Genomic DNA, 12021 nt, shown 5'->3' with positions numbered 1-12021 from the left:
GTATTATTTATTGATATTATGAATTTCCTCCTACTTTCAGGAATTTGTAAGTACAGTGTAATTTGATACATCAATAAAATGGAAAACAAAAATAGAAATAAAATATCTAAGCAGCTTGAATAAAAATGATAATAAACTTAACTGCTTCTAAAATATTAAAGTTAATTTTGCATAAGCATTAGATGTGTTCAAAGTTAAGAATTTATAAATATATTATATGTACACACATTTCCTTTCATTTATTTATTTTCATCATTACAACCATTTATTTAGCTACAGAACCACAATTCTTTAAAAAAAATTTTAATTAGTACTATTATTCTAATTTTAACTAAAATTCATCATATTTAACTCATATTTTTCCACTAAATTTATTATTCTACTAGCCAGGGGGCTCTCCCCCCTGGAGCCCCAACATGTTCGTATCCTCAAGTCTGTGAGAAATTTAATATTTTACAGATATTCATTAAAGAAAAAAAGATTAGTAATTTTACTTAATTATATTTCTGCCATGGTGACAGAAATAAAATAAAGTAACAGGATCAATACATTTACATATTATATATATATATATATATATATGTATTGTTTGTATCAAGAAGAATGGTGTTTCTATACTTATTTATTTTTACAAAATTTCAAAAAACCTGTCTACAATAATTTTTTTAACAAAATGAAAGAAAATAATAAGTATAATAGATGTTAATGTAAGCAATATACTGTTTATAATATACAATACATTTTATTATACAGTTGTTGGTTCAATTTTTTCCCACTAGATAATAGCGCTTCATTCAAAATAAAAATGTGAGCACATGCAACAAACTAACGCACCATCCTTTTCTATTGGAGAGAATAGAACGTTCATGATTTAAAATAAATACTTTTTCTATTTTGGGAAAACAATAAATAAGACTCACTACTCTTCAATTTTAATGAAACCATTAATTTAAAGAATGGTGGTACATGTTAAATTATGAACTAAATGAAAAGGCTTCTGTGCTCTTTTCCAGTGATAATGTTTGCACTATATCTGTATTATTGAATGCGCAGCTATCCTACAATCAATGAAAAGAATTAATAAGAGATTTACATTAAATTTAGAATTTTGTTTAGAATTTTGAACAATAAATCATGACGACATAATCTTCTGATTTGGAGAAGTTACTGATACATTAAGTTACTCACATGCAGTACTTATGGTTCCAATATCTAAATCTAATGTATGAAAACCCAGATATTAATTCCCATTTACTTTTCCAAAAGTGAGTTGGTTTTCAATAGAGGATTATTTGAGGGAAAGAAGGAAAGAGATTAATCAGATGTTTCTGAAAAAAATAATACTCTTTATAAAAAAAAAAAAAAAAAAAAAAAAAAACACAGGAAAGGATAAAAATTGGAACATGGTTTAAAATTAAACCTTATTACTTACGAATGAACTGGTTGTGGTATGGAAACAGTCTTCAAAATATCCTGAGGTGGAACATTTTCTTTATTGACTTTGGGTGTTTCATCCAGTTTTGTAGCTGAAAAATTGATGTAAATAAATTGTGAGAAAACTACAACAATTAGTAGATTTAAAAAAAAACGAATGTTAAAAGAATGATGTTTGTTAAAGTGATTTTTTATGATGATAGTACATCATCATACATGATTGTACATTGATATTTTAGCAAACATTTATATACAAAATAAAACTTAAAAAAAGCCAATAAAATTAAATTATGATTTTGTGAAATTAGAAAAAATACAACTAAAAAAATTAATGAGAAAATAACATATATTATTTTATCTTTCAAAAATTATCTCATCTCGTTCAAGGTAACTGAAAATAACATGAAAATAAGATCACGTATATAACCAACAGACTATAAATATTTATTGCTTATTTTCATCAGTGAAACCTACATAATAAAAACCTAATCTTGTTTATAGATTAAACAACAAAAAATAACAAGGAAAATGCCTTGTTAAAACAGGTTTATCATATTAATGATGCAATGTCAAAAAATTCTATGGTATAACATTTTGGAATTTTTTTTTCATTAGGTCAACAATTTAGATGAAATATCAAAATAAATGTGAAGAGAAAAGTTTTCTTTACATTTACAAACAACAGTGATAACAGCTAGACAAAGAAACTTCGTCAACTGAGTTGAATTCTAATCAGCAATCAACTATGGTTTGAAATTCTAATCAGCTGTTAGTTAATAACAGTTGTTATTTAAATAACAATTTAATTGTTCAACCACCCTAGTATACCGCATCTTATCTGGTCAGTTTAAGGAAGTTATATTCAATATACATAATGCATACTATATTTAGCATAAATCTATTTCACAATAGATAAATAACAAACTATATTTCATGCTTGATTTCCATTTAATTTTGAGACTATAGATATAATCAACTGTAAAAATATAAAGTGTATTAAGTTATAACAAAATATACATTATTGTTATTGCAGATGTACAAAATAACAAAAATAAGTATGCACAAAGTGTATTCTTCTGTTATTACTTTCTTGATTTCATTAAAATTGTTAACTAAGTAATACAGGCAAATAATCAATTCTCTGGCAATATATTTTTATCAACAATGGTTGAATAATTTCTTCGCATTTTTGTTTTCTTTTCTTGTCAATCAAATTTGACATCTTAGAATATTTATTTATTTTTTGCTCACTTCATTTAGATTAATTTTGGTAAAATGAAATAATGCACTATTTTATTGCTTTTTTTTCTAAATTTATTGGATATTTAACAAAGTTTATTTTTTACGCCAAGCACAAAAAGGAGTATTTTTAAATAGTATACATGGAGGTTTATAAAAAAGGACTGTTAGTCAATATAGTTGTTAAAAAAATCATTTGTTAGTCAAATGATAGAGTATTGGAATTGAATTTTTTAAAACCTTCAATTCAATTTACACTTGGAAAACCAAAAACTCTTTCCATAACTGGCATTTACAGAAGTGAAGTATGATACTAATTTACATTAACAGTAGAGATTTGAAAAATATCATTTGGCAACCGTAACTGGAAAACAAAATATTGTTGATAATGAAATATTTTCTTTATTTTGATGTGTAATATGCATTCAAAAATTATGTCCATTCCTCATGAGAATTCGGTGTTATTAAGTGTTAACAGTTACTTATATTAATGTGTTGTGTGGATATATAACCATATTACAAAGAAAATATGAATACTAACAGTCCTGAGCTCCTTCAACAATCCTTCGTTGATATCGACGACTTGGTGTCCTGGTGAACTGAGGTGGACTACGTAATCTCATCTGTGCTTCTCGCTGTGATGAAAATTTCTCTGCTCTTCCACTACTGTAAATTAAATATTGACATATCAATAGCTGTTTAAATCTGTTTATTATTTTCTAGATGTAAAAGTAAAAACAATTTCATTTAATTAAAGTAACATTTTTTATTCTTTTAATCCTTGGGAACATCAGTAAATTAGTATTTAGGAATTTGGATTACATTTTACAAGTTTATTGCTTACAAAATCATATTTTGATCTTTCTTTGTTTCATGAACAAAACTGATTTCAAAGTGACCTCGTAGTAAACATCGGTACATATATAAGTAAAAATTATACTTACACATGGATGTTGTAACTAGTATATAATATTTAAATACATATATACAAGGTCTGTTCAGAAACTAACCAAACTTTATTTTCTTAATCTTTATTATTAATTTTACAGATTATTGGTCCTTGTCCCCTTTAAAGTATTCCCCTCCCCTATTCACATACTTTTCCCAGCAGTGTTCCCACTTCGTGAAGCAGTCCTGAACAGCTTCATTTGAAATGGTCTTTAAGGTCTATGATGAATTTTTTTTATCATCAACAGTCACAAAACGGTGTCCTTTCATCATTGATTTTAATTTTGGAAAAGAAAAAATCGCAAGGTCTGGCAAATAGGGAGGCTGAAGGAGGACAGTCATCAGATTTTTGGCAGAAAACTGACAAATTGACAAAGCTGAATGTGCTAGCACATTGTCGTGGTGAAGAAACCATAAGTTGTCTCACCACAACTCTGGTCTCAAAAAGAGTAATTTCACATAATCGTAGTTAAACGCCTTGATAAAACACACGGTTCACTGTTTCACATTGAGGCAAGAATTCAAAATGCATAATTCCATTAAAATTTAAAAAACAGAGTATCACTTTGACATCGGATCAAGACTAACCTGCTTTCTTGGGGCATGAAGATGTTTTGCCAATCCATTGTGATGACTGAATTTTTATCTCAATGTCATAGCTGTAAACCCAGCTTTCATTTTCCTTTATGATCCTTTGCATGAATGGGTTATGATCCTTAGCATTGTCATCTGCTTTTTCAAGAAGTTGCCAATAAATGCCATGTTTTTTATTAAAAACATGTGATATAAAACATGCTTGCATGTTTTTTATCACATTTATTCTAGCACACACTCACAAACACATAGAAAAATTACTTCTAATTTTCGTTATCCATTAAATAAATGGATATTTATATATCAAACATGCGAAAAAATTTGTATCTTTTTATTTAAATACGTAAAATTTTTATTTATTCAAGTGATATTAGAATAGTAGCTAATTTTTTACGACTGGCTAAGTAAAGGACATTGATTGTATCATTGATTTTTTTTTTAGCTTTAAGCAAATTTTTTAATGTTTAATAATTTGACAGAAAAAACTATTTTTCATTTTCAATAATTTTCAAATTTTCATTTATAACATTTTCTATTGCCCATCTGCATGTTTGTTAATTGGTACTTAGAAAAGAAAAAACAAGGAGCCATTTAAAAATTAAAAAAAAAACATATAATTACTTTTTTGGGAGAAAAATTATGTCGGTTGATTAAATGAATTGAATTACACTGAATACTGAAATGTTTCCTTGCAAAATGTTTTTCATAAAAACAACAAAAACTGAAAAAGATATGTTAGAGGATGTATGCATAAATTACTTTATACATATGATAGCTCAAAACAATCCCAAAATTTAGCCAATTATAGTGTTGTAACTGCATATAACAAGAGTCTTAAAGCAAGATAGATGGGTTAATTTACTGATTTGTTGTTACTGAAGTAACAACAAATATTATTGCTATTTTACTTTTTATAACAAATTATACCCAATATTTCTTTCAACAAAACTCAACAATTTATAATCCTTTATACAATTGATAACCCTCTATAACTAAACTAGAAAGAGAATGTAAATTAAACTAAATCTACTTACCTATATCTAGAACCAATAATATCAGGAGGGTTGGGTGAAACTTGTACAAGTCTGAAGAAAGCATGATGGTCAACACAACATTTATATAAATGTTTGCATGCAGGCTTAGATGGTGTTTCAAATCCGTACGTATTCTCTTCATTCTTTATAATAAATCACATATAAAAATGTATAAGCGATATATACCAGAATTAAAAAAATTACAATATTAGTTTTAGTTCGTTTTACAAAAATGATTTTAATGCTTTATTAGATATTGTATCAAAGTAAGGGAAAGTTATGTGTTTAATTTTTCATGTTTTCATGTATTGTTGATTTCAACCCACTCCCCAAACAGAATGTTCACAAAAGTCAAGAAATGTCAAGAAAGACTGCATTGCATTATAAGTCATGATTATCATAAAAAATGGAATTAATGCTGTAAAAAAAACAAACATCAAAATTAACAAATCATAAAAAATTGGAATTAATATATCTTACATCAATACTCTATGAAATGCTACCTCACGTGTGGTGAAAGGTGAGAAACTGAAATAAAATGTACAGCCACGCCTCAAATTAATATTTACATAATAAGTATAATTAAAAAGCTAAAGAAAAGTTAAAGGTCCATCATGTTAGAGTAAGTATATTATAAATTTAATAGATGACATCTTTTTATAGTTTTACTGACTAATTTTTATGCAAAAATAACCTTTACATGTAGCTAAATATATGTCTTGGCATACTACCAGAACCTGTCATACTGGGACCTGTATTTATCTGTCAAAACCGCTAAATAATAATGTTCACAAATCTTATTGTTAGATATGCGAGTTTCATTTTTGAGAATAACATGTTATAATAAATAAAAGGGATAAGTTTAAAAAAGAGTATACAACTGTTGATACTAGTATGTTTAATAAATAGAATAACTATCTGATTGAATAATATTTTCCCCTTTTTGTATTTCTAATGAACAATCAAGCTACTATCTCGTAACTTTTACCAGGTAATAGCAATTTATTTGATTTTTTGTAAAAGTACAGAAATCACTTTGTACAATATCTCATGACATTAAATTATTTACTACTGAATTAAAATAAAAAAATACATTCATAAAAATATTCTGTAGAATCAAAAATGTCTGCCACTCATATTCATTCAGAATTATCCATATTAACTTTAATTTTTGTTGATAAAATTAGGAAGTGTGATATGTACACCTGTATGTTCCTTCAACAGCAATACTTATAAAATTGAAGCCAATTTATATTCTTATTATATAATTCACAAATATTTTTGTTTATTTATTAACCTGCTGTAATGTTTCAAGGCAGGTTACATCTGATTAACATGGATACTTTCAGTATTACAATAAACAATATAAATTAATTTTACTTACATTTTTATCACAGACACGAAGCATAAAATATCTTCCTTTGTAGTATATCTTTGTTATTCTGGGCCTGAAAAAACCAATTTATTTTAACAGCTTGCAATTTCTTTCATTCCTGTTATACATGCAAACAAAATAAAATGTTTCCTATAAAATGTAATTCACTATCATAAATTATATCTATAAAAATATCTGAATAAAGAATATGTATTGTTGAGTTGCTTTATATTTGAATATGTTTTGAGAAAAAATGTATTTTATACACTTATAAAATTCTACAGATGCATAGAATATATAAAGAAAAAGATTATCTGAAAAATTGATAAAAGAAAAACAAATTGATGATGATTTTTTAGAAACAAACAATTTGAATTTGTCAGTGATCTGAAACATTTAAAAAGCTTAAAGTAGAAGGAATTGATGATATGCCATCTGAATTGCAAATTTCTATGAGTAACAAATAACTCTAGTACATTACACACATTAATAACTAAAATTTAAAAGATGGGAGAACTAGACTTAGATTTCAATAAAAACATTATTTTTATCACAGCAAATAAATCAAGCAAAAGGATCAGTCCACAACTCGGGAAAGAACTAGAATACCACGAAGGTTTCACACCCTGGAGTCCAGACCAGATCATGAGTAATGGATTACAACAGAAAAGAAACAAAGACTGGCGATAACATTTGTAGATTTCAAGAAAGCTTATGACTGCATCCACAGAGAATCCCTACAAAAAATTCTAAGACACCTCAGACTACATACCAAATTAATAAACATGATAAATAAAACTGACCCTCACAAACACTAAGTCAAAGGTCAAATTCAGAAGCGAGCCCTCTAAACCTTTTGAGGTCAAAACAGAACTGTGCCAAAGCAATGGGCTCTCACCACTATTATGCAACTGTCTAAATGACATCAACAAAGCTAAATCACAGATATTAGAACTTCAAAACATTGCAAATAAAATTGGCTTCAAAATTTCATTCAAAAAGACAGAAATTATGCCCCAAAGACCAACACGATTAAAAGAAGTAAACATAAACGGTAATAAAATCAAAATACTAACCCGATTTAAATACGTGAAAAAAATAGTAACAAACAACTTAAACAAAAAAACCGTGGCCCAAATACAAAGAAACAAACTAGCTAAAGCTCAAAAATTAACCTGGTACACTTACAATAAAAAATGCCTATCAATAAACGCAAAAATAAGACACAATACAGTTATAAAACCAGAAGCCACTTACGCAGCAGAAACACTCTTCCACCTGAACAAACAATCAAAGACAGACAAACTCCAGAAAATTGAAGAAGTATTGAAAGAACCTGCATCAATACAAAGTACCAGAGAGATGGGCAGTGGTGGATTGTGCCCACCAAAGTCATGTACAAAGAATTAGAACCCATCACTGATACCATACATTAGAGGAGACTAGGAGATTCTTTGGACATATGATAAGGTTGCAAGATTAAAGACTTCTGAAACAACTAGTACAGTACAATCTCAACTCAAAAAATACACGAAGACAGAATACAGATAGATCAAAGAAATAAGAGAGGATCTGAAGGAAATTGGCCTTACACCAGATAGACATCACAGATAAGAAAAAATTAAACAAGAAAATCAAGAAAAAAACACTCGCTTCACACTCACAAGAAAAAACTCACAACATGAAAATTTTCAACACTAGAAAGTGCATAAAGATCGGAAGGTATGAAAAAGTACTGGAAAGACTGCAAGGCCCAAACAAAGAGACTTGAGTCCCATCAAAGAGACTTGGATAACAGTCTAACTAAAGTGATTCTATGCAGTCATAAAAAAATAATAAATAAGTTTAACATTTCACAAAATAACAGTTTAACATCTCATGTCTACAACTAACTATAATAAATTATTTAAAGAATTATGTAACAGGTAAAGGGTTCAGAAAAAAGATCAGGGCATGGCAAACAATTTTAATCCTCAGATTAACTTCAGAAACTAGGTTAAAAAAAATAAAGCTACTGATATGGCCTATGTAGATGCAGAGTGTGTAGAATGTTTAATAGTTAAAAAAAAGGAGGATTGAAATATAAAGAAGGAAGAGTTATTTTTATTTGCTTTTTAAGAATCAGAGAGCTATAAGAATGAAAAAAGAGAGAAAACACAAGTTCCAATTACAGGAATTAGTGAGCTGCAGATATTGTCTTTTTCACTTTTCTCTTTCTCTTTCACTTTTTATATGGAAGAAGTAATAAAAGAATTAAATGAAAGTTCTGAGGCAGAATAGCAGTCCACAGACAAAAAATAAGTGTTAAGATTCTGCTAATGATATTATTTTGGTTAAAACTAAAAATGAGTTAATAGAAGTAATGAGTATAAATAATGAGCACATTGCTGGGAAGAAATTCTATTCTATTCTATTTGAAAATGAGTAATAATAAAACAAACATGCTGAAATGTGATCGAAGGAGGATAACAAGAAGTTAAAAATTAAGAATTGTGACATAAATTAAGAAGTTTGTGGAATTTATTCTTAAGAAAGGACAGTATTTATTGGGTAAAGTACAAAAACTACAAGTATACTACTAGTTTTTTACTACTATTTTTTATACTAGTACTATACTAGTATAAACAATAAATTAAACAATTAAAAAGAAATTGGCATATGATAATAGGGAAGATAAAAAAGTAATGAATATGAGCTTTTATAATATGGGTAGATTTTATAATTAGGTAGATACAAAAAGAAGCAGTCATAAGAGAAGCTGATGAACACTAAAATTTATTGTGAAATCTTAAAAAAGATAAGATTTATGGGCTACGTATTAAGAAGAGTCCCAGGGATGAGTAATTTGTTTCTGGAAGGAATTGCAGAGCATGGAAACAATAAAGACTAATAAAGAATAGAATGTAAAAAATCAATAACTGAAAGTTTGATATAAAATGAAGTAAAATAACTCCCAGAGAATAGAATGGAAGGGAGAAATGCATCAAATTGGTCAAATGATTGATCAGTCAACTTTTAAAAAATTTTTAAAGGTAAGTCAAAAAAACTACATATTAAAAAATTGTACACTTAATAATACTATTTTTATTAAGTCATGTAAAAATGTAAGAATCCTGCATATTCTCTTCAAAATCCCATTTTATAATGACATCCTTATGAGATCTATCTCATCATCTAAATAACTACACACCTCATTGTTGTTGCAAGTTATATTATTAATGCATTCTCATTAATTATCTAATTTTTTAAAAATGTGACGTTTCTAATTTTTTGTCACTTGTCAGCAGGTTGACATAAGGAAAAAATTCTTAATACTGTTATTAAATTTAACTTACAGAAATTCTGCTGCAATATGGTAAATTAATTTTTAAATTAAATTTAAAAAAATTATAAAGAAAAATATTTACATTTGTTTGTTACTAATTGCTACTACAAACAAACTGTTTGTTAAAAAATTTATTTGTTTATAATATCTTGTTTAAACATTAAAAAGGAATTCTTTTTCTAAAAAAAAATTGAAATTTGCTATTTGTGTAACTTACATTACATGTAAGTTACACAACAGCACATCTCTTTTATATAATAATTTATTTACACTACTGTGAAGTTCAACAATATCAATGTGAATAAAAATAACAATATTTATACAAACAAACAATAATATCAATACACCAAATAATTAATATTAACATCAATAACAGAAACAATATCTATATTGTAATCCTGGATAATGTGAATGATTATTTGTGAAAATTAAATGAAAGAATAATCAAAAGACTGTCTGACATAATAGTCAATTTAAATGAAGCAATAGTAATACAAAAAAAAAAAAAAAAAACACTGAATAAACTATTTCCCACCAGGCTAGTCTAATGGTTAAACTTGTCACAAATCAGTTATTTAACAGCTGATTTTCAAAGTAGAAGATTTTGAAGTTCCTGTTAAAAATGTTAGTAAAAGTTAATTGCTTTTATATGGATTTGAATATTAGACAGTGGACAACAGTGTACTTTGGTGGTCGGAGTTTAATTAACCATACATCTTAGGAATGGTCGGCCTGAATCAGTACAAGACTACATTTCATTTACATGTCATACATATCATCCTCATCTGATTGGGTCATGGGGAGAGGAAGGAGTTGCTTATTGTTTACTAGTCAAGCAGATTGCAATGTACAAAAAAAAACTAAACATTTTTTTAAAAATAGTTGAACACAATCCATAAAATGAATAAAACAATTTATATTTGTAACATAATATGTTATTATAACATACCAGAAATAATTTGCAACTTTATTCTTGTTTCGAAGTACTATAACTCCAGTTGGTGTTAAACCAAGAAAATATTCTACATTATCTTCACCCTGCAACAGATCAACAAAATCATTAAATGTAATATTCTGATAAGCGAAAAAAGTTTTATTTCCTTCAAAAGTTAAAAAATAATTGAAACCGTATTATTTAGAATATTTTTTAGCCATTTTTATTTTTTCTAAAAAGTGTTCTTGTTTCACTTCTTTTTTTTTTTATTTAAAATTTGAGCACGACTTTTAAAATTATTCCTTCTATTACAAATTTTTTTTTTAAATCTGCCAGAAATGCACAGTAACCTACATCTAAATAAAAATAATAAATGAAATACAGAGAAACAATGAGCTAAGAATGTGGAATGAAGGGATATAAATTATTTTTTCTTACATTTTTCAAAGAATTTTCTTGAATATTTGGGCAAAAATGACATGAATATCAGAATGACATATATATACATGAATGACATGTGTGTGTATGTTATAACTAATGTTATAATGCTGTATTTACTGGTATGATTTTTCAATGCTGAAGAAATTTAACACATTTTTAAGAAGAATGGACAATTTCAGACCTAATGCTTTAGGTCAGTAACTTTAACTTTAAAGTTTTAACTTTAGGTCATCCCAACATAGCCTAAAAAAAAAATCACATTTTTAGTCAACTTCAATACCAGTGAACCAATTTTTATTTTATTCATACCAAATTACTTGTCATTTAAAGGGCCTTCCAATGAGGTATCACAAGCTATATCATCTTATTTAAAAAAAATAAGTTTTCAACCCTTGAAAATTTATAAAACACTAAGGGCGAAATTTTGTATTGATAATTTAAAAAATAATTTTCACATTCTTAATCCACAGACTATGATTATTTAAAATTGTTTAAGAAATAATATCACGTAATTTTACAGTTATTTTTGTTGGACTGAAATTTAAAAAAGTACTACCAGAAATAGTTTTTCACACCTACCAAGCGAAGGTGTGCAGGAATTTTAAATTTTATTTTCACCAAAATTCATTATTTTTTCGAGTTGTCAATTAATATAATTAAATGTTACCATTGCCATTTATGATTTTTGAGCTGGGGT

At 27.0% G+C, this 12021-nt stretch overlaps 1 protein-coding gene across 1 annotated transcript in view; it reads right to left on the bottom strand.

Moving 5' to 3' along the window:
* LOC142322004 (uncharacterized) overlaps window positions 1-12021 on the bottom strand; it is a 783616-nt gene that overhangs the window by 61587 nt on the left and 710008 nt on the right. Inside the window, exons 9-13 of the mRNA XM_075360579.1 lie at window positions 10899-10987; window positions 6634-6697; window positions 5250-5392; window positions 3215-3339; window positions 1433-1526 (exon numbers count right to left, since the gene is read on the bottom strand). Of these exons, the coding sequence (XP_075216694.1) occupies window positions 1433-1526; window positions 3215-3339; window positions 5250-5392; window positions 6634-6697; window positions 10899-10987 (515 nt within the window). The remainder of the gene's footprint in view (window positions 1-1432; window positions 1527-3214; window positions 3340-5249; window positions 5393-6633; window positions 6698-10898; window positions 10988-12021) is intronic.

This window comes from Lycorma delicatula, chromosome 3 (genome assembly GCF_047948215.1).
Source record: "Lycorma delicatula isolate Av1 chromosome 3, ASM4794821v1, whole genome shotgun sequence".
Taxonomy (NCBI): domain Eukaryota; kingdom Metazoa; phylum Arthropoda; class Insecta; order Hemiptera; family Fulgoridae; genus Lycorma; species Lycorma delicatula.
This window is presented reverse-complemented; position numbering and strand designations above follow the sequence as displayed.